The 24,654-nt window shown below is 34.7% G+C and overlaps 2 protein-coding genes across 4 annotated transcripts; both read left to right on the top strand.

Moving 5' to 3' along the window:
• Positions 1-1,982: 1,982 nt before the first annotated feature.
• Positions 1,983-9,201, top strand: LOC128559702 (C-type lectin domain family 4 member F-like). 2 transcript variants are annotated; one of them, XM_053552059.1, is made up of 4 exons: positions 1,983-2,227; positions 5,106-5,200; positions 5,640-5,730; positions 7,228-9,201. In XM_053552059.1, exons 1-4 carry the CDS (start codon positions 2,062-2,064, stop codon positions 7,347-7,349), a joined length of 474 nt encoding a protein of 157 aa, XP_053408034.1. In that variant the 5' UTR covers positions 1,983-2,061; the 3' UTR covers positions 7,350-9,201. The 2 variants fall into 2 exon arrangements, with proteins under 2 accessions (XP_053408034.1, XP_053408035.1); XM_053552060.1 differs by having other exon boundaries at positions 5,109-5,200; positions 7,228-9,200.
• A 2,165-nt stretch (positions 9,202-11,366) lies between these two features.
• On the top strand, positions 11,367-23,420 carry LOC128559541 (amiloride-sensitive amine oxidase [copper-containing]-like). Of its 2 annotated transcripts, none has more exons than XM_053551512.1 (3): positions 11,367-11,629; positions 17,980-18,142; positions 20,476-23,420. In XM_053551512.1, the coding sequence occupies exons 2-3, from the start codon at positions 18,044-18,046 to the stop codon at positions 22,843-22,845; spliced, it is 2,469 nt and encodes an 822-aa protein (XP_053407487.1). In that variant the 5' UTR covers positions 11,367-11,629; positions 17,980-18,043; the 3' UTR covers positions 22,846-23,420. The 2 variants fall into 2 exon arrangements, with proteins under 2 accessions (XP_053407487.1, XP_053407488.1); XM_053551513.1 differs by lacking the exon at positions 11,367-11,629 and adding an exon at positions 13,324-13,391.
• Positions 23,421-24,654: the final 1,234 nt, after the last annotated feature.

Below are 24,654 nucleotides of genomic sequence, written 5' to 3'. Positions count from 1 at the left end.
CATATATCGTCAATATTAGTTTTTTCTATTATTTGGTTGAGGTGGAGGGGAGAGGTAACATTATTTGCTATATATACCTTAATACACAATATACATAAACAAAATAAAATTGTTAGACCCATTAATAAATTTGCTACAAACTCACTAAATAAACGTGTTTCTGGTCTTGTATTCACTTATCAACAATAAATGATAATCTGATACTTTTTCTAAAAGTGGTAGGATCTATCTCACTGCTGGATAAGTACCACTACTGACAGACTTTTCATATATTAAGCATGCTGAGTACTTTTTATTGAGAAACAAATGATCAGCTAAAGGTTAGATAAATTTAAATGTGAAAATGTGACTGATACCAAATGCTGTCAGGTTGAGTTAGAATGTCTCCATCTGTTGCTTGGGAAATATCCAAAAAGTCTTAGGCTAGGCATATAAACAGGATGATTTCACACAAAAAGCTACAACTGATACAATGCTATCACATATCATCTAACTCTAGGGTTGTATACCTTGCCAAAAATCACTGTGAGAATTAATCCCCCAGATGGTACAGACCAGCACAACGGCTCATCAACTAAACTAAACAGTACACTAATACGATATAAATGTCGTGCTGAACGATATGAAGAGATCGAAATATAACAGCTCTGATTGAAGGTACGGGGCACATCGAGCGCGAGATTTCTTGGGGATTTTTTTGATTTACATGTCATGCCTTCTGTTGCCATTACGAGATTCACCTAGTGGGGATAACATTACACTTTTCCTTGACTTTAGAATATAGTAGAGGTTAACAATATGAATAAATGCGCACCATAACCGGTTTAACCCCTAAGTGGTTTTTTTGCTAGGTGGCCACTGTCTTTTTGATGTGTTCGTTTCGTCCTTGTGTGTTTGCTTTGTGTATGTGCGCGCAGGCGTGCTTGTTTGTGTATGTGTGTACGCGTGCGTTCATGCGTATGTGCGTGCTAGTCTTGTACACGTTCACGGGCATTAAGTTGCGTTATGGAGAGGGCTGTGGTTCTGGAACAAGACTTTCCATGTTGGATATCCATCCTTGTTTATGAGATGTTTTGAAAAATGTTATTTAATGAAAGAAAACCATAATAAGCCCGTTGGGCCTAACCAAACCTTATCACTTGATCATGACTTGAGTAAGTTTGTTAGAGCTTCAGGGACTTTGTAGACTGGCGATAGGAAGAGAAACATTAATATTTTGAATATACTGAAAAAAACTTATTCCGTTTTTAAATTAATGAATTAAGAGTTCGCTGCAACGAATTGAGGTTTCGTTCCTATAACAACGAATGGACGTTTCGTTTTAACGAATTAATGAATTTGTTTGGACGATTCAGTATTATCGCATAACGGAACGAAATACCGAAATTAAAATGTTCAGGGGCTCCGTAGATTTATGTTATAACTTTCCGTGTTTTTTTCTGACTGTCAGATTTCCTTGTGTGTTCACTTCTTACAGTTTCCGTACTAATATCCGACTTTTTCTCGAGGTAATTTCTCGTTCATTGAACTTAAAAATAAACCAGCTACCTGCCTACCTTGCCTATTAAACGTCTACAGTTTCCGTCCAATTCAAATTAAACTTGGTTTGCGTGAACATAAAATGAACATTCGTATACCTATTAATAAGAATATACTCAAAGGTGACATTTTATGTTTAAGTAAATTCTCCTAAAAACCACTTGTGACACTCGTGTCTGTATTCACAACGTTGGACTTATTTTTCTTCCTTGCATGCATCCAGATAACAAAAGAACAATACAGAAACCTTAAGATACACATCACTGGAAAGAGCTGAACACAGTGAAAGATCTTTATCTAAGGTGTTTCCAATCCGGTTTTGTTTAGATAAAATACTTGATGTTTACAAAGCTACAATAAGATACTAACATAAGGGGTTTACAATGCTATCCGCATAGTGATCTTTTTCATATTTGCTTTGACCACGTTTGTTTCATATTTGCTTTGACCATATTTGTACTTGCAGGTAGCTGTTAAGTATTTGAAGCTGTTCATACCTTTAACTTAATTGATTAAGGGACAATGATTTTGTTATTGATCATTATTATAGGAGTATATTCCACTTTCGGTACCAGTACTGCATCGGTTTCAACAGATGTATGGAAAAAACTGACTGAGATTGAAACGATTCTGGTTGATATGGTTGCTCAAATAGCAGATGTGAAAGAACGATTGGACACAGAAAAGGGTGAGATATTTATATCGCTACCAAATTGGCGTGCTTCCGGTTACTTAAAAGCTCTCGAAAAATATCATTTTATTTCACTTGTAGATGCAGAACAGAATAATATTCTCAATTTATTATAGAATGTAAATTTTGGTAATCAAAAAGTATGAGACAGATATGACTAAATAGTTAATTAAATATTTTCACAGAGTTACTATTTAACTTTTTTTTTTTATGAAATGTATAAATGTTTTGTTTAGGGGATGATAGAATATCAGGAGCGAGGCTGGCTTGGTTATTCATTTACTAAAACACTGGCCAGATTAATTATTAACAAATTACGAAATTTTACTTTCATAAATGAGGCAAACTTGGATTATTTTTCAATTCTTACACCATTGCCGGTACGGTACACTTTTCCAAGAATAAACGAGCTGTCACATTGCCGATTTAATATAGGGGGAAAATGTTATCATGACCCCAGACAGTCACTGTGAACTTGAACTTGGAATCAGAAAGTGTATGAGACAGATATGGATAAACCGTTGATTAAATGATTTTCACAGTGTTTCTACTTAACTTTTATATCTTTTATGAAATGTATTGATATTTTGTTTAGGGGATGATGGAAAATCAGGGACTTTCTTGGTTATCCCCTTACTAACAAACTTTGGACGGATTACTCATTAACAAATGACGAAATTTTACTTTCATAAATGAGGCAAAATTGAAGTATCTTCAATTCTTACACTGTTGCTACGGTAAAGATTTTCCGTGAATAAACGGGCCATCACTAAAAACGATAACTAGAAATATAAATGCTACTTTATGCAAATCTTCTCAGTGGTTTATAGTAAACTACTGCTACAATTACCAATAGATGTAGATGGTGGTGGGGGTGGGGGTGGGGCTCAGTTTTTTTTGTTTGGAATGGCCTTAAATGCATCATTTGTCTTGTAGATTTCATTTTTTTTTTCGGGAAGCCCAGGTCGAATCCAAGTCCCTATCTGTACCCCATATTCAAGGCCAATGGGGTGTAGTTGTCAATCTGATTTGCTGAGATGTTTCTTGTCTGAAATGGTTATAAAAGCCACCATTTGACTTGCCGCATTTCAAAGTATTTCATGGGGACGACAAAACTCCCATTCCTATATACACTTCAAATATCCATTCTAGCATCTCTAGGGTACTTGTCAACTTAATTTAAAGCCGGATTATAATATTTTCTTTCTGACTATTGAATTAGAATCTGTAGGATAATGACTCACTCGAAAAGAATATGGCGGGCGGAGATAGTAATTGATTTCTGCCTGGAATTCAGGCGGATAAAATATTTACTTTGAAACTGAAGACAGACACTTGATGTACTCGTATACGAGGGATGTTCGAAATGAATTGCTTATTTCTATCTAGAGACTTCAAATTTCAAGTTAGCTCAAAAGGGCTCATTTCATGCCCTCGAAGTACTCCTCGTGGCTAGAAATGCAAAGTTTCAGCCGATGTATCCACTTCTTGAAGGCGTCACGGTACGCTGATTTGGGCACAGTAATAAGGTACTGATGAATGGCAGATCCAAGTGCCTGTCGGGACTGGTATTTCCGCCCAGCAAGGAAAGATTTCAATTTCGGAAACAAAAAGAAATCACATGGGGCAAGGTCTGGGGAATACGGGGGGGGGGGGGGGGGGGGCAAAACAGTTACTTTTTCTTTCTTCAAAAACGCCGTAACTATTGCGGAGGTTTGAGCGGGGGCATTGTCATGTAGAAGACGGACATAAATTTAAAATCAGTGGCAGGGCGTCGTTTCTGATAATACTTTTTCAGTTTCTTCAGTACTACGTCTTTGTAGTACTTTCCGGTGATGCTTTTGCCCTTTTTCACCGGCACTTTTATTGCGACTCCTTCACCAGAGAAGAAGATTGCATACAAAGCCTTCTTTGCACTCAAAGAACGTTTGGCAATTATTGGGCGTTTGCTGTGTTTAGTGGCCCATATCTTATTGCTAACCTTTCTGACGGGCTCAAAATAATGGACGCAGGTTTCATCACCTGTGACGACATTGGCAAACTGCTTTTGTCATATTTTGGAAACATTTGAAGCAGCTTTTTGGCCACTTTAACCCGTTGCCTCTTTTGCTCATCAGTCAACAGATGTGGCACCCATCTAGCAGAAATATTTCTGACTTTCAAATGCTCTTTCAAAATAAGGTGAACCGTTGATAGTGATATGCCTACCTTTCGTGCAATATCACGAACTGTAAATCTGGCATCTCAATGATTTCAATGATTTACTTTATTTTGGAAACGATTTCTTTACGAGATGCAGATTTTGGCCTACCTAATTTCGGTGCATTTTTGATGGACTCTACACCAGACTCAAATTTCTTTTTCCACCGCCGAACTGTGTCATAAGACACACAAGAAGGTCCATAAGCAGTAGAAAGTTCAGTCATCAGCTGCTTCAAAGAACAACCAAGTTTTGAGCGAGCTTTGATGTAAGCCCGTATTTCATCTTTCTTGTCGACGCTTCTACCAACCATTTTTACTACAGTGGTCAATGATTGCGTGTATTCAAATGGCAAATTTTATGTCTTACACTTAGTCTAACATGTACATTTATACACCGTTGTGTAGGATTTGAATAACCCTATACAGGTAGGTATTGGTTTTTATCGTGCCCCACGTGGATATCGAGCTAGAGGACAATAAGCAATTCATATCGAACACTCCTCGTATATCTTTAATTTTGGCCGGATAATTATTTACTCATTTACTCATTCCGCCAGTATTTCAGACATACAAACCGGGCAGATTCTTAAATGGGCATCCCCGTAAGACATCTTATAACTGTTTGTGTATTACTCATGCCTTCGTATATTTATAAACCTGACAACATTTTCAGCAGAATCCACAACAGCATGTCCTGATCGTTGGGTAGCATATAAAGGGTCTTTTTGCTACTTTGGATCTACTACTGTTACCTTTAGCGAGGCTCAGGTATATTCATTTTTTATTGTTTATGCCGTATTTCAATATTTTTATTATATAAACGCAGCCTGTATTCTGATCCAATGCTGACTTGGTCTCCGCAAATAACTGACAACTTTTCCACATGACACTGTTATGGATCCAGATGTCAAATCGCTTAGGAAATTAAATTAATTAAATGCTGCACCCTGGTCACTATGAAGAACATTGTGTTTTACTTACTGACCTAGTCGGGCGAGATTGTTATGATTTCGACAATGCAATATTCTGCGTACGTACTATAAATGATTGTCTATTCGCTCTGGAACAGTTATTTTAATTTTTTTCACAAAACCCATTGTATCATTCAAATCTGATAGCTGATTTTAAGCAAAAGGAAAACAAAGGACAATAAACAACGATCAATGTATGTTTTATTTTCAATGAGATCTGTATATATTTGTTACAGGATATATGTACATCTCTTGGGGCTCATTTAGTTCATGTTGACAACTACTTGGAAAACGTGTTTCTTAAGGGCTTCATGAATAGTCACAGCAGTAAGTGATTTAAAATAATCCATTTAAAATAGCGTGACATATAGGTTTCACATACACATGCCCACATTTAGAGCTAAAAAGACATTTACTACATGTAAGTAATGAAAGCATAATGAAAGCTTTGTAATATGGATAAAATCAGATGAATGCTTCTTCTTTTGCGGAAGGTTTATTGTTTTCAAGTCATACGGTTAACACACAGAACCTGCATTTCACCTACACATTACGAACGAGAAATGTTTGCATAATCATTACGTCAGTTCAGTAATTGCTTAAAAGACTAGCGGACGATAACACTCCGGGAGAGATACGTTTCAACGTATGTCAGGTCTCAACGATAATACGTGACGACATCGCAACGACAATTGGTGACGGTGTCGATTAATATGACCTGGCTGAGATTATTTACATGTATAATAATTACATTGATTACATTTACTTGTACCATTGCATTAAATTATATCCAAATTCTAAAAGTCAAAACCTACATTTGTCAAAAAATTAAAGTTATTGAATTATTCGTCTGCTATTGTGTAAACAGGAACATTTTGCTGTTTTCAATAATAAAAGTTTATGGGTTTTTTTTAAATATAGTTATAGACAGTCAAAAGTAAATGAAATGCATTGCCAGTGTTAACCTCAAGTATAACTTGACTGCATCTGCTTACTCTAAAAGAGCAATTTGTATTAAATAACATGTTCCACACTCCAATCGGTGATATTACAAACTCTAAACGAAGACACTGGTGAGCGTTACAAACTCTCTTCGAAGTATTGCGGCTAAAACATGGCCAACGCATCTAAATCAAAAGAAATCTACGTATAAGATATTATAAGCATATGCATGCGATAGTATCAGGTCTTGATTAGAAGCATGCGATATATGGTTTTATTTCATAATTTTTAGCATCCATCAGTCCCTGTTATTAAAACTGTTACATAACGGAGTGATATAACATTCCACACGTTACTATGGGGGACAAGAAAAGAAACTTTTGACAAAATATTTTGTAACCATTTAAAAATAGTGAATTTTGCATATTCTTACGCTTTAGGTAAATGCATTGTAACATGAATACCAAAAGTGGAAATTTGATAGCCCAATTAGTTGTATTCTGACTTATTATTCAAACGTGAAAGTGAAATAATTAGAAATGTCCAACTAAAATGAAATACTTGTGAAAAAGCATACAAGAATGAATTGATTACAACTTGTTGTTCCATTAAACAATTTTTGTTTAAGTTTCCAACTTCCATACACTAACAGTTGTCGTTGAGATGTTGTCACATGTTATCGTTGAGACATGACTTACGTTGGAACGTACCTCTGCCGGAGTGGATAAAGTACTTTCAGTTTTATGCCGCTAAACTAAGTTCTATGTCATCGAATTGACTATATATATCTGCTTCTAATGGCTGATACATTCCGTGCTCTAAACAGTTTAAGTTTTAACCGATAAATTTTTTAAAGAAAAAACTGGATTTGTTTTATTTCAGAAAATTGTTATTGGGTTGGTCTGACAGATGCCGCGAAGGAAGGTTTATGGAAGCTGACGGGAAAGAACACAATAGCTCCTTTCTTAGACTGGGGAAGCTCAGAACAGAGGTGGGACTTCTGAAAATTGTGTCATATTTGAAACTCAACATTGGTACAGATGGGCGGATGTGCCTTGCTCAGTAAAAAACCGGTATTTATGTGAGAGAATCTGAGAAACAGAAGCACTACTGTCATTTCGAACATTCTTATACGCCCAAAGGGACATATTATGTGAAGACATGTGTCGTCAGTCTGTTTGCAATTTTATTTTCTCTCATGAACATAATAGTTTAGCCTAAGATCGATCCTCAGACTTTATATGTATATAGCTCATGGGCAGTAGATGGCCTCTATTGATTTTGAGGTCAAAGATCAGAGTGACTTTTAGGACAAAAACCGTTTCCGCTCAATATCTTTCGAATACAGTGACATAGGATCCTCAAACTTTTCAGAGGTTATGGTCGAATGAACTTTTACTGATGACTCCGCGATTCATAGAACAGCGCTCTCCTTACTGATCTAAACAGGTGAGATCCTGTAGACAGCGGGTAACCTCTGTTGATTTTATGGTCAATGTCACACTAATTGTTCTTCTCAATATTTTTAGAAAGGTTTATTTTACAGCCCTTAAACTTTGCTGGCATGTATTATGTGATACAGTTACTAACTGGATAGTGTTGGTAATCGTCCCCATTTTTGCAATTTAATTCATTCAGTCTCCGCTAATTAACTTCGGACCTATGATTCTCAAACTTAACAGGCACATTGCTTCGAGCGTAGTTCGCTCCGCAGTGCGGTGCTCTTGTTTACCCATACAAATGCATTTCTGAATCAGCTTCGTTTGTTGATGTCATATACGTTATTTAAAACTCAAGTTTAATAGAGTATGGATATACTAAATTAAATGTTATGTTGTTGTGTACATTAGGTTTTTATGATGTTTGGCTGCAACAAAATGTTGGTAATGTTGATCTGTTCTTACATGTAGTGAAACAAATGATAACAGGTCAGTTTGTTCAAAACTGGCACAGTAGAATTAATGACTCGAGTAGAGCTTTATTCTATAGGAACATTGCATATTTTTTTTATTTCAGTCATATTTAGATTATTTCACTGTAAACAAATTCTGCCAGTCATTAGCTAGATTAAGGGTATCGTCACATAGATTAAATATTGAATCTGGTAGATGGGCAAGGCCAATTGGTGTACCAGTAAATTAAAAGGAAATGTAATCTTTGTAATATTCTTGAAGATGAGTATCACTTCATAATTGAATGTCCATTATATGTTGATTTAAGGAAACGATTTATTAGTTCAAGATACTGGAAACTACCTAATATAATAAAGTTTATTGAACTTATAAAAACCGAAAATAAATCAGTCATAAGAAAATTAGGGTCTTTTATACACAATGCATTTGCAATAAGAAATGAATATTTGTTAAGATAAGAATTCAGGATACTAAAAATCATCATTTACTTTATCATTTCTTCGTTTTGTTATGTATCAGTGTAGTTAAGCCAATGTAACAAATATAACAAAAAAGACAACAAATTTTGAAAATGTCAATGTTCAATTAATATAATATTTCCAAAATGTTAACCTTTATTCGTTTTTGGGAAAAGGTTTACACTCATTGGAATATTTTATACGGTAAAGTTATTATCATCTGGACCTTTCTTGAAAGGTTTACGGTGATCTAGTTTTCTGAGGTATGAATAATTATCTATATATTCCAATTTTCTTTGAAATTCGTCAATATTTCATAGTGTGGAATTTGTTGAATATAGTTCTTCGTCCAGGTCTTCTCAAATAAATTCATCCAAAAGCCTATTTGTTTATCCGGATGTTATGGAAATAAATTCAGTAAAATAACTATACCTTGTATGTCCTTGTATAGATCTTCAAAAAGCGTACTATGTTGTGTTCCTGTCTTATTCATTGGAAATGTGAGAAATAAAGTTCAATACCTGAACACATTTCGATTAAGTTTAATTAAAGCGTATACCACTTTACTTGTGGAACCACCACAATCATAGAACGCTATGATATTTTAGTTATTTAATTCTAGCTTTATATAAGCTGGTAATTCAAATTTACAATATACTATTATATTACATATATATTATTTGGAGCATTCAGTGAATTGATACTGCCGACGGAGTTGATGGTAATAATGTTTAACAGGATGAAGACTGGCTCAGTTCACTACGTTGAATAATTAAATTAAAATATCAAAAAGGTATATCATAGTCAAGAAGCTCGTCTAACATGAGCGGCGTTGCACATTTTATTCCTACAGGCGTATTTTGTGATGACTTTTTGTGAGTGAAATGGAACATTTAAATAACATTTTTTTCCCTTTTGTTTTGCAAAATTTCAGTTTTTCAGTTTGAATGTCTGACCTGGTCCATAAGGCGTAAAACAGTTTTTGTTTCCGGTATCCCGACCTACCCTAAATTTTTGGCCCGACCCTAAATGTTTTTATGGCCTCTGAGGATTTTTTTTTCAACTTTTAACAAAAAGTTGCAAAACTGCATTTCTATGCTTTAACCATGGTCAGTGGTGTTAGAAATCAACTTACTGATGCTCTAAAGGCATAACCCCCTTATTTGTATTCATTTCTTGACACAAAAATAATTTCCGAAAAGTCTCACTTGATAAAAAGTAATAACACCCCCCCCCCCCCCCCCCCCCCCCCCCCGAAAAAAAAAATTTCCGACCTACCTACCCTAATTTTTTTTAAGCATGTTACCGGAGACAAAGAATTTTTTTAGGCCTAATAATCGCATCAGATTTAAAGACACAAACGCGAAAACTAAATTTAAGAACAATCTTGCGTATACAATACATTTCATTCCATATACCAAAACTTAGAGGTAAATTTCGCATATGGCTCATGATCAGTAAATAAGCCGGTCACTAAATACAAAAATAAAAATCCTGCTAACACTACAAAGGCAGTGTTGTTGTTTTTTGCCAACATCTGTCTGTTTGCCTAGGGGGTCTACCGCAAAGACACCAGTATCGTTATGTCATCTCCTGTTCTATCAGTACAACATACACTGCTTTGTTTGGCGCGGAGTTTCCTTTTGCTGCATCTTGCAGCAACTTTCGTACTTGTTACCTATAGTGAACAGAGGTAGTCAAACCAAATCTGGCGTTAATTTCCGTGGCTGTGTGAAAGTATACCAAAGGGGTCTTCTTATCGATTTAATTAAATAGTCAGTTCTTGCTTGAGAACCTGTTATATAATACTGAATCATTTTCTAAGGGTAATACTACTGTAATGTCAAGGTCTTGACTTGCAGCAGTGCATTACTGAGAGATTTTATTTTTATGTTTACAGGATGAATATCTTTTTTCATAAAAAATGTGTTTAATATACATTTTCACGCATTTTTGTGCCTTTTCAAAACTGGGTTGCAGTCGTAAATTGGATAAATTTACATGAAGGCATGATTTGATTATTTTGAAATTTTAGTGTCATTCACAACCCATTGTTCATTTCGAAGATACTTCTGGTTATTTTTAAGGTTATTGTAAAGTAAGAAATGACTTGTTTAATCATCATTTACCATTATCAGCTATGATTTATGATACTAAATGAAATTGTCTGAGGTCTTCCTAATGTTTGATATTAAAAGAAAATATATTTCAAATGCGCATATGTTTTTTCAAATCATTCCTTTTAATCCAAGTAATACTCAACCCGTGAAACTAGTTAAAAGATATTATACACACATACTGTATATATTGTTGACGTAATAACTGTATTCCGTATTGTTACCGATGGTGAGACAATGAAAATACACTTTTGTTTCTATACCCAGAAAACATTGTTTCGATTTAAACTACTTATATATGAACAGGAAACTTTGACCGCAGATGGAGAGGTTAATCATCGATTATATAAGAGTTGCAGTAGCGCCGAAACCTGCAGAGGAAAATGGCTTATTTACATGCCTGTAAATTACTTTATCAGATTAACCGACAGACTCTTAGATTTTATCTTTACTGGAAGTATGAAGAGTGTCAGTATATCCTCAATAACTGGCCTTTTTCTCGATACTAAACAATCTACGCTCTTCCATCAATATCAACCTTTTCTAACTACACTACAGTTTGCTTTCAGACCGATCATTCGGTAGTCGTAGAATTCTGCTAGTGAATAAATATCATGTTAGCATTGCTCTGCTAGAATATTTATGATTCATAACAAGAATATCTATACTCTGCAAGATGTAGGCGTTTTTGTTTTATTAAGACATTCATTGTTAAGCTCTTTGGAGTTTTTTCTTGAAAATATTTTTATCGGTTTTGGATTAACTGTGAGAGGACTCTAATCGATGGTTTTGAAAGGTAAACAGTTTAAGCGTTTTTATGTGCTGTATGAATGTATTAGTTCTTGCACCTATATAAACGATTTTACAGCTTTAAGATTTATGTTATTTTCTTGCATAGACACATTGCGTGTCAGCTGCATGTCAGATCCATTTGGATTTATAATAATGCATTTTCAAGTACGGGTCCTGGTACGGTCTAACAAGTATACATGAATGTCTGAGTATTGTCCATTCGATCAATTAAATGCTTGTGTGTTCTGCTATCTCATGTTTTTATTAAATTTTACAAACGACAGAATGTTACAAGAATGTCTGCCATCGATCTTTTATTGATTAAAATAGCACAACGTACGAGACACGATAATTGTAGTGTATACGTCGTAACCGGATTGACTTTAATGTATTGTTTGACATTACGCGAAGCGTTAACATTTGCGAACCGAGAGTTGCTTATATTTTTAACATCCTTTCTAAATGATTTTGTTAACAGTTTAATAATGCATTTATTTCCGGGTGTTTTTGCTTTGTTCTCAGGTTTGGTTGATCTTATTTAACGGTACAGGTTGTTTACTATAGGTACTGTAGAAAATGATAAGGTGTGGTAATGTTTTGCTTTGAACATGCTACATGAACAACAGTTACTATTACTGTAAATGACTTCATTAACATTTGTGCTCTATACAGAGAAGAAAATGTTATTGATTAGGTCAATCCGAATTGAACAGATACAATATGCAGTCTGCTTATCTAACTACTTCTAGAGAGAATGTCACAGCGCGTGCTGTGACTCAATCGATAGCTCTGAGTCATAGACTTTTATATTTTAAATAAAAAAACAAAGAACACGTTAGATCAACTCTTCATGGAACGACAGCTTTCGTTTTTGTAAGTCTTCAGATCAGTTCAGATTGTGCAAAAAGAAAATTTTTGTTATGTTAGTAAGAGAATATAGTCAATTCTGCCAGTTCTTGTAAAAACACTCGTAAAACATGTACAGGCCGTCTTCTGGGTTAGTCGCTTAGAAAGTTTTGTCGCGGCTTTCCAGTTTGAAATTATATTATGATACAAATCTAGACCGGGTTGCTCAACGCCTTTTCCCGGTGAATAGACTGTGCACTTCATATTTGTATTAATATTATAGAATTAAAAATAAAAGTATAAGGTCAGCTAGTAGTCAGTGGATTAGTTTTGAGCAAACCAGCAAAGTAGCATATCTTTACAGGTATATTTGATTGTTGACATACCAAAAGTGCTCTAAGTTAATTGCTTTCCACTGGTGAATACCGTAGCAAATTCATAAACCATAATACTTTTTAGCATGAAGTTAGTTATCCCTCTTAAAACACATTTGAAGGAAGTTTATATCAAAACTAACATGAAAGAGGTTTTAATTAAAATAACATACACGAAGTTTATGTTTATAATAAGGAATAACAGTAAATTCTCTGGCATTTTCAAGTTAGGACGAGAAATAACAGTTTCGCCGATAACATGATTATATTCTCGTGTTATTATGATACCCTCGTACAACATTTCGGATTTCCTGAATTCACATCCAAGTACAAATCAGAGAAGAGAAAACGTTCGCTTACACTGCTGCACTTTTAGTGTGGAATTACGTGATTCATTCATGCCATGTGGTTTTGATTTATTTAGCTTTTTTTCACTTTTTGAGTTCAGAGAGATTAAGTGATTTTAAATTTCACTAAATTTCATTAAAAATATTTTTATCGGTTTTGGATTAACTGTGAGAGGACTCTAATCGATGGTTTTGAAAGGTAAACAGTTTAAGCGTTTTTATGTGCTGTATGAATGTATTAGTTCTTGCACCTATATAAACGATTTTACAGCTTTAAGATTTATGTTATTTTCTTGCATAGACACATTGCGTGTCAGCTGCATGTCAGATCCATTTGGATTTATAATAATGCATTTTCAAGTACGGGTCCTGGTACGGTCTAACAAGTATACATGAATGTCTGAGTATTGTCCATTCGATCAATTAAATGCTTGTGTGTTCTGCTATCTCATGTTTTTATTAAATTTTACAAACGACAGAATGTTACGAGAATGTCTGCCATCGATCTTTTATTGATTAAGATAGCACAACGTACGAGACACGATAATTGTAGTGTATACATCGTAACCGGATCGACTTTAATGTATTGTTTGACATTACGCGAAGCGTTAACATTTGCGAACCGAGAGTTGCTTATATTTTTAACATCCTTTCTAAATGATTTTGTTAACAGTTTAATAATGCATTTATTTCCGGGTGTTTTTGCTTTGTTCTCAGGTTTGGTTGATCTTATTTAACGGTACAGGCTGTTTACTATAGGTACTGTAGAAAATTATAAGGTGTGGTAATATTTTGCTTTGAACATGTTACATGAACAACAGTTACTATTACTGTAAATGACTTCATTAACATTTGTGCTCTATACAGAGAAGAAAATGTTATTGATTAGGTCAATCCGAATTGAACAGATACAATATGCAGTCTGCTTATCTAACTACTTCTAGAGAGAATGTCACAGCGCGTGCTGTGACTCAATCGATAGCTCTGAGTCATAGACTTTTATATTTTAAATAAAAAAACAAAGAACACGTTAGATCAACTCTTCATGGAACGACAGCTTTCGTTTTTGTAAGTCTTCAGATCAGTTCAGATTGTGCAAAAAGAAAATTTGTGTTATGTTAGTAAGAGAATATAGTCAATTCTGCCAGTTCTTGTAAAAACACTCGTAAAACATGTACAGGCCGTCTTCTGGGTTAGTCGCTTAGAAAGTTTTGTCGCGGCTTTCCAGTTTGAAATTATATTATGATACAAATCTAGACCGGGTTGCTCAACGCCTTTTCCCGGTGAATAGACTGTGCACTTCATATTTGTATTAATATTATAGAATTAAAAATAAAAGTATAAGGTCAGCTAGTAGTCAGTGGATTAGTTTTGAGCAAACCAGCAAAGTAGCATATCTTTACAGGTATATTTGATTGTTGACATACCAAAAGTGCTCTAAGTTAATTGCTTTCCACTGGTGAATACCGTAGCAAATTCATAAACCATAATACTTTTTAGCATGAAGTTAGTTATCCCTCTTAAAACACATTTGAAGGAAGTTTATATCAAAACTAACATGAAAGAGGTTTTAATTAAAATAACATACACGAAGTTTATGTTTATAATAAGAAATAACAGTAAATTCTCTGGGCATTTTCAAGTTAGGACGAGAAATAACAGTTTCGCCGATAACATGATTATATTCTCGTGTTATTATGATACCCTCGTACAACATTTCGGATTTCCTGAATTCACATCCAAGTACAAATCAGAGAAGAGAAAACGTTCGCTTACACTGCTGCACTTTTAGTGTGGAATTACGTGATTCATTCATGCCATGTGGTTTTGATTTATTTAGCTTTTTTTCACTTTTTGAGTTCAGAGAGATTAAGTGATTTTAAATTTCACTTTTAACTGAATATCAGATTATATTTTGACTGAACGAATAACTCATGATAATACACATCGACTTATGCCATATCACATTCCTATACGTTTTCGTCGACCATTAATCAGTGATGAACACTAAGATTTTTTCATAAAGATTTTTTTAAAGATTCATATCCATTATTAAAAACACGTCAGGGCTGAATTTAAACAACATATATACCTACTATAAAAAATTATATATCAAAATCTCCTAGGAAAGCTTCGCACATTCGATATTTTTTACAATAGAAAAAAGAAACAAATAAGACTGTTTTAGATATATTTATACCACCACTAAACTCCGGTATCAGCACTCATGCGAGGTTACCTCCATGTACTCGAGTTCTCCAGACATAAATACAGCCACTCCATCATGTCGATTAATCAAGATGAACTTCGAATTTAAAAATATAAAGAATAGTACAGTGTATTTAAGTGAGTTTAATAACAAATAGATATATATAGAAACATAAATAAGACTAAACTTGACAAGAAACAAACATATTTCATATTTTCGCGGCCTAATAACGGTATAATTATTACACATATTGAGTTAGTCTACATGCAACAATCCTCTATAATGGAATGTAAATAATTGTGGAAACCGTAATTACCAGCTGGTCGTATACGTTCACTAGCAAAACAAGGATAACAAATTATCAGTCTCAGAAATATTTACGAGCAAAATAAATACAATCATTCAATTTTTTAAACATCTGTCTTTAAAAAAATCATTTAAATAAAAACATCTTTGTTTTATTTACGTGTCTAGTTACTACCAGATTGTGTTCGGGCAATATATATATTTTAAGTACTGTAAATCAATCTTGAGTTATTGAATGGCTTGCCGGTCGATAGTCAAAACTATTGCCCGAGGTCCATAGGTCCAATGTTTCAGACTACTGACCGACAAGTCATTCAGTACGTGTTTTATCACATGACATCAGAAATTAATTTTCTGTTTTATTTTTCGATTTTTATTGTCTTATTAATAAAGAACAAACGATGAACCGGCGTTTTATGTAAGGAATCACATAATAATTGTTCCTATATAATCAGTGTGATAATTCGAAGCAATACTACCATTCCATTGAAATTACTCATTTGCGCTTGTCTTATACGAAAAGAAGAAATATTTATTTTTTATCTAAACTCCTGACAGCTTCCATATGTTAAACACTTTTTGTGTAAACTTTTTTCTTTACATTTAAAACCTCAACAGATATGCACGGCTGCAAGTCATGGCAGTGGCCTTATAGAAATAAAACGTGCAGGAAATTTATTGCAGCTGCATAAAAGTGATAAAAATAATATATTTCACATTCTTGGATAGTGATAGGTTAGTTTTTGTAAAAGATCTGATAACCATGTTTTGATTACATTTGAAGACCCTTTTTCAAAGGGAAAAAAACAATAGGTCTTTACTTTCCAGAATAACAGTGGTTATTTTTACATACGTATGTTTGCATCGAAAGAAAAAAATAATGGACAATGTCGCGACGACAGAAGCTTGGGCCTGATCGCTTCTGATGACCTGATCACTTCTGATGATTTCCCGGTAACGGGGTATCAGTTGACAGTTGTATTTTTTAAAAATAAAAACTGCTATACATAATTTTTGCAAGCAGTTATAGCCATTCCATTGCGCTTAATTTGATACTTGTGGGCGTGGGAGCAGCATACCTGATATGACTCGAAACTCGCAAAAATGTCGCCAAAATGTTTTTGAACTTCTCCTACACTACTTGGCCGATGATACACTGCTATTTAAACAGAGAAAAGTGTAAAAAGAAGTATCGCATTTAGTGCAGAAGAAAGATGTTTGATTTCGGAAAATTCTGTAAGATGTGATACCATACATAGGGCGGAAACCAGCTTCCTTTTTCACCCTTTAAATTGATTCAGTGAAAACATTTTGGTTATTTTACAAAATTGATATACCGAAAGTTCGTCCCTGCTAAGCAAACATGTTTGCTAGTTTACTGTTCATGATTTAAAAGACAATTTCACTTTTTCAATTTCCATATTGTTCATCAAAAGTTTACCTTTCATGGTACGGGTTTTGTTATTGTAAAAGATAAGAGGAATGTACGGCATTCTGTAAAATGTGCCCCTTATTCTCGCAAATATGTAACAAATGGCAACATTCACCGAGTTTACACTTGCGTACTTACCAAAACATGTTTAAAGATGACATTAATTGTTTTTCTGAGTACGAACGAATCTGTTTGCACCCTCGTATAATATCCTCGACATCTAGAGTTATGAAAGAAACATCTTCCTAAAGTACAACATATATAACTATATGTGGCTTAAAAGAATTTGAAAAGTTTGGGTGTTTTGTGCAATGGTCTGATCCTTTGTTAATGTTTTCTAAATATATATTTAGACTGGAATTCCATTGTATATTGTATTTACTAACTATGAAGCCTAACGTAATATTCTTTGAGTCAGTGCCAAATACCACTATTCAATAACATAAAACAATTCAACGAGTATAAACTTAATACATAATATTGAGCCGTGCCATGGGTAAACCATCCGCGCAGTCTGGTCAGGATCCACGCTGTTCGCTTTTAAAGTCTACTGCAATTAGAGAAACCGTTAGCGAACAGCATGGATCCTGACCAGACTGCGCGGATGCGCAGGCTGGTCTGGATCCATGCTGGTCGTAAAGCCACTATGTTGGTTTTCTCATGGCGCGGCTCATATTATTATATCATCGGAATAGAAGTCTTCAGGCTTGTGTTTCGCGTTGATAATGTGGTCTTCAGTTTGGTCCGATCATTTTTTTTTTTCATAATTAAAGGAACAAGTGGAAGAAATGATACGACTGTATTTATTTTTTAAGAAACCCATTAATTCATTATTTACAGGACGTTGCATATCAGTTCTTTAGTTAAATGGCGGTAGGATCTGCACGTGATTTCGGACTCTAATATGGGTGGTGAGAAGCGGGTAAAACCCAAGGTGAAGATCACTATAGAAGACACAGATGCTGGTACTAAAACGACAGAAGAGGATACTGCTGCTTGCAAGGTAAGTGCAGACATTGCTTTCTTGCATACCGGACTGGCATTTCCGGTGATTTTACTAATTTTTACTTTCGTGGATATTGTAAGGACGGATCACACTTGGCGCTTGCGCGACACGTGATATCCGATCTAGCAAAATCCACTCGAGCCGGACACAGCATCCCAGATCGAGCTGCTATTTTAATAACCCTATTATATTTTATGTTTTTTAACTATATGTCTGTTGCATGTTTTCTTGTACAGTTTACCTGCCCTATATCAAAACTGTATAGGCGCAACTATTTCTATACAGTATAGATATCTAGATTGCTCTGAAAGGTTTGATATGAAATAAATAATTATATATCGAGTATTTACTTCAGGTAAAATGAAATGAAAACAAACCTCATGAAATAGTATGTGATATACAATAGTACATGAATGTTAGGAAATTCCAATGTAATATTCAGTGTAACAGACCCCCCCCCCCCCCACACACACACTCCCTTAATCAAAGTTCGATCAGGTATTTTAAACTCTAACTCTTAAGAGAATCGTAAATACAACACACGGTTTTTATTGTTTATTTTGTTATGATCTAGAACAACATTTACCTATCTAAAAATACTTCAGGAAAATGTACTTTATCAGGGCAACAAATGTCAAATTGTTTGCAATTTGTTGCCAGTATGTTACGCCAAGTTATGTCATGTTTTCTGCATTAACATCACATACGACTGATGTAAGAACATACCAAGTAGCTTTCTGCAACAAGTGTTAAAATAATCATTTCTTTATCTAACGATAAAAACAGAGAAAGCGTATGTCTGATTTGCGTACAATCTCCAAATTGCGTAAAACATTTGACATTCTAGTTTTGAACGCGTGTGAAATACTTAAACTGCCATCCATGTTAAGCTGGGCTAATGTTCAACATACACATTAACTATGTTACATAAAAAAGCACTTTGTGATTAAAAACATACGTCTTCATACCAGATTGATTTTTTTTCTTATGAAAATAAACCACAAGTAAAGTGAACACGATCATATCGGCATGGAAGGGAACACCAATGTTGGTTCTCCCTCTCTAGAAAATTCTTGCCATTCTGTTTTTTTTTTATTTCTCCGAGATATACAAAACGTATAGCAAAACAACTTGTTGCAACCATACTCTTGATGTCATTCTACGAGGAAATGATTTACTTCCTTTAGCACTTGATCATTTAAAGTTTAGCGTTGTTCAAAACTAAACGTCAAATATTTTAAACTTTTCATCACTCAGTCTAATACCCCGGTGAGTAAAGTAGTAACGAAGGTCAACTTAGAAATATTCCATTGCGGGTGTCTTTTATTCATCTGTTTATTTTAATGTTTGGCCTATGTTTCATTTTTTTTCTTGTCCTGCTGTTGTATATATCTTATATTCCGCAATATGTCCATTTATTCTTTTTGTTGCATTTTTTTCAAATTAATTGTACGTTTAATACATACGTTATGTATGATGTTGTATTCATATTAAGTACAAAAATCGGTACCAGAAAGTAAAAGCCGTGAATTTCTCTAACCATTCAGTCGTCATAACCATTTAGTTTTTTCAAATCAAATACTACCAAGTGCAGTTTTCTTCCTCATAAATACACGTTAATAACGTATGAAAGTAAATTTGTACAACAGTTTCAGTGAACGGACAACCGTAAACTAAATCGTTTTCTGTCCAGTTTTTTAGATAGTTCGTGATATGACTTACATAAATATTTTAAAACAAGTTAAACCTAAAACCGCTATATTATCTATCTTTTCTTTTGCTGCAACTCTGTTGCATTCTGATTTCGAACATTTAATAAAAAAAACTAAGCGTAATTAAAATAAAATGCTCAAGTATCTCGTTGCAAGTATTGAGTCAAGTTCGTTGTCGACCCCAGTTTGTTTTAAACTAAACTAAACCAAACAATTTAATATAATCGACAAAATTGTCGAGCAAACTGTTACACCGTGAATGGAATGGTGTAAAGTGCTATGCAGCAGGTCTTTCAAAATATAATATTTGAAAGAACCAATTATGCGGCAACTCATGGAGAAAGTATTCTTGCAAAAAGTTATTTAAGGTAGTATACCTGTAATGTAATTCGGCAATTTCCGTGTGATTACGTATTTTCGTGTGCTGTTTCGGCATCCTTCGGTCATAGGAAAATTTGTTTCTCGTAACAACCGGAGAATGCATACAGAGAGTACGTAATCGAGCGGAAGTTGCCGATAGTCATTATATGGGTCCAATACCTTAACAGCAGATATAAATTGAAGATACGATGCGGATGGGTTTTTAATTGTTTTCAATTGATTTTATTCTTGTTTCAGGTTCCCCTAAAGCAAGGTATCAAATCTAAAGACGTCGTCGTTCAGATATTAGACAAACCACCATGGAAGCTGAAAGCCTTTGCAATCACCTGCTCGTTTTGTTCTGTGATACTCCTTGCCTCTGTGATCATACTGGCTGTGCATGCCGTCGCCATACATTATTGTTTCCTAGGCAACCTTATCATTCCGGTGAACACTGAAAATCCTGGTGTCTTTCAGGATATGACTTCAGAGGAATACAAAGCCGTTCTGAATTATATGCTCTATAAGTCAAAGATTGGTTTAACTCCATTTGGGAAAGCCACAGTTAACAGTAGTTATATTTATATGATTGACCTTCACATTCCATTAAAATCAGCTGTGTTGCAGTATTTAGACAGAGGAAGTATTAGGCTGAAAAGAGCAGCAAAGGTTGTTGTCATTAGAGGAAATCTTGCAACGCCGAAAGTAGAGGAGTACCTAGTATCACCCATTCCAAATCCAAGAACTCACAAACTTGCAAGGAATCCATCCTATGCAAGATTCCCTATACCGTACACCAGCCGGCCTGTGGACAAAGTAGATAATAAACAATTATATTCGATGATAAAAGATTTCTCAGAAAAGGTTTATCACATTCTAATTGAAAGTTATAATCTTTGCTATCATAATTGTACAAAGGGCGTGAATTGTATTATATTTCATGACGTTGCCCCACGTGGTCAAAAGAGTGGCGATAGAAACACGTGGTTTTGGTCATTCCGTGACGTCGAGGGCTACTATCTGCATCCATTAGGACTAGAGTTGCAAATAAATCACACCTCTAATAATATTAAAAAGTGGAAAATTGACAAAATTGTTTATAACAATCAACTCGTGTATACCGTGAATGATTTAATTGAACGGTATGAAACAGGAAGTTTAAGGAAGATTAAGAACGACAGACCTATAGGGCATCATCATGAGTTATATTCATCTTACTACAGGCGTGGGCAGTCAGACATGCACACACCTTTACAAGGACCTAGATTCACTGAGCCCGATGGCCACAGGTATGGAATCACAGGTCAACACGTAAAGTACATGCACTGGGATTTTGATGTTCGGATGCGTCCGTCGACAGGTTTACAGATATTTGACGTTAGATTTCAGAGTGAACGTATTGCGTATGAAATCAGTCTGCAAGACGCGGTTATTTTTCACACTGGGTACGGACCAGCTCAGACTATATCCAATCTCTATCTTACTTCTTGGATGATCGGAGCTTCATCGTTTGAGCTTGTGAGAGGAATCGATTGTCCAGACACGGCATCTTTTCTGGATACCGTCAATCTCGTAAACTCTGGAGAGCCATTACATTATAGAAATTCTATATGTATATTTGAGGTTAACCCAGGTGTTCCGCTTCGGAGGCATTATACAAACAATTACGCGGGTGGTTATAAATATTACGGAGGAATAATCGATTACCATTTGATAGTACGGCATATAGCTACCATATGGAATGGGGATTATATATTCGATTACATCTTCCATCTCAACGGTGAGATAGAAATCCGCGTTTCTACAACAGGGTATGTTCAAGCCACGTACAAACTTCCGTTCGAACAACCGTATGGGAATCCTATATATTTCGACGTAAATGCTAATGTACATCAACAATTATTTCATTTTAAAATAGATTTGGACATAGGTAGATTAGAAAATAGGTATTCTGTTTTAGACGTTGGCTTGGAGACTATACGTCATCCGTGGTATTCTAAATCAAATAAAACACAGTTTGTACTAAGCGAAAGAAAGATGGAAAGGGAGATGGATTTAGTTATTGATGACACCGACAATCCAAGATATCATATAATTTATGATAAATATCTTCATAACAGATACAAAACCAAACGAGCTTACCGTATTTTAAACAAGAGTAGTTCTAAATATTTACTAGATGAGATACCTGTTACAAACGCGGCTAAGTGGGCGAAATATCCGCTTGTTATAACAAAGTATGACGATACGGAAGATCTGTCCAGCTCTATTTATGCTCAGAATGACCCCTGGAATCCGGTTGTTGATTTTGAGAGATTTGTTATCGATAACGACACGATTGTTAATGAAGATCTCGTTGCCTGGGCAACACTTGGCATGTATCATATACCACATACAGAGGATGTTCCATCCACTTCAACATCATGGAATAAACTCTCTTTGCATCTAATTCCTTTTAACTTCTTCACGGAATGTCCCAGCGTGTCGTCGCCAAGTGCGGTGCACATTACACCCGGTAAGAACTATGAAAGTAGCAGCGTAAACACGTTTGGTACGAATTACGAATCGACTTGTGTACCACCAACATACGGACCAAGTACATTTTACGGGTATCGGGATGCCGAATAATTTAATACATCTTCAATGATCAAATATGGTACTCATAGCAAATATATAGCTCAAATATGGTATTCATAGCAAAATATAATGATAAGACTAATACTAACTACATAACTAAATATAGGATTTTAATTTCAACGTATTCGGTTTAATAATTTAAGACTTGAGATCTTTTTAGTATATTTAATGTTTAAATAAGTTTGTTATTCGTTAAATTACCTTTCATGGTATGAGGAAAGAACGATGACGTCATTGTTTTTGAAATGTCGCTGTTTCTTCAGAAACTAAATCATGAAATAACTGTATCATCAACAACTTGTGTCCGATTTTCATAACAGTTTTCACTTCTGTTTATGTTCTGAGTATAGATACTTTGAAACTGATCAACACAGTGCCTAGACCGATGAATGCCAAGTTCGTAGCAATTTACGTAGTTTTCTGTGATATATCACCCTGTCTCATGCAAACATAAGTGATGTCATTATATCATATCTCATTTACATCTTTGATATCTCAGTGTATTTGTATGTAAGCTATTCATACTGTTTTGCGTTATTTTATAAATCATTTATAAGTGTAAAGAGCTTGATGTGTTGTCTTTATTTTAGTACGTATTATTAATCAGGTTAATCATAAAAAACTGTTCAGTTTTTTTCATGGCCTTTAATATATATTTCAAAGTCAAATGTCTACCTACGTTTTCCAGAGAAATGTATAATATTTAGAAAATGAAGCCTCGTTATATTACAAAGTCTTTAACAACTATTTATTGAAAACTCTGAAAACAAAGAAAAATCTTAATATAATTATTGAAACGCTCGTGATCATGAAACAAGAGAGGCATGGTGGGTTTCTTAGCGCCAATAAAGTATTAATTTTATTACAGTCATACAAGAAACATTTCCTCAAAATTACCCCCAAATACGGGCCTGTAGATTCCGTATAACCATACGGGGGAAACTATTCAGATCTCCTGTGGCAGTTCCTTGTTTGACGGATCAAGATGGCTTGAACATATTTGTTACAGGGTTACTAATGTAAAATATCTGTGTTATTATTTTAAAATTGGGTTAACGATCTTAATAATATCATAACATTGGATGATGGTCATCAAAGTAACGACTATGAAATAATCGGCAGATTTTAACGGGGAGCCATTTAAAACTTATATAAAATACATACTGGCAAAAAATATCACACAGTTTGATAGCCATGTGTTTGTCAAACTAAAATAGTTTGAACGCTTTTGCTAAATGTATTACCCAAGAAACATTTCAGAATCTATGAAATTATTTCAGTATCAAACCATCGGTTTAGAAGTCGTTCCAACGGTTTTCTAGTTTAAGCCCTAATCGCCATGTCAGATCATCACAGTGAACAAGTGTGTGAAGTTTCAATCCATTCCCATAAGTAGATACTGAGATACCAGCTTACATATAAAACCTTAACCAAAAATTTCTTAGTCGAAAAAGAGCCATATTTTGTAAAAAAGCAAAGTAGAGTTATGGAACCTGTGCAATGAAAGTCAGTTTATCACAGTGAATAAGTATGTGAAGTTTCAATCCATTCCCACAAGTGGTTACTGAGATACCAGCTTACATACAAAAACTTAACCAAATCGGGACGCAGGCGCGGACGCCGACGCATGGGTGAGTCCAGTAGCTCTATCTATTCTTTGAAAAGTCGAGCTAAAAATCCATTGTATAGCGACATGAGTTGAAAATGCTCAGTTCCTTGGTGACCTTTTTTCCGACGAAAGAAATTTGGTAGAGGGCCACGAGAGGAACTTGTCCTTAACAGCTGTATAAGCACTGATGA

Source organism: Mercenaria mercenaria, chromosome 9 (assembly GCF_021730395.1).
Source record: "Mercenaria mercenaria strain notata chromosome 9, MADL_Memer_1, whole genome shotgun sequence".
Lineage (NCBI taxonomy): Eukaryota > Metazoa > Mollusca > Bivalvia > Venerida > Veneridae > Mercenaria > Mercenaria mercenaria.
Note: the sequence above shows the minus strand (reverse complement) of the source record. Positions and strands in the feature narration are given on the sequence as shown.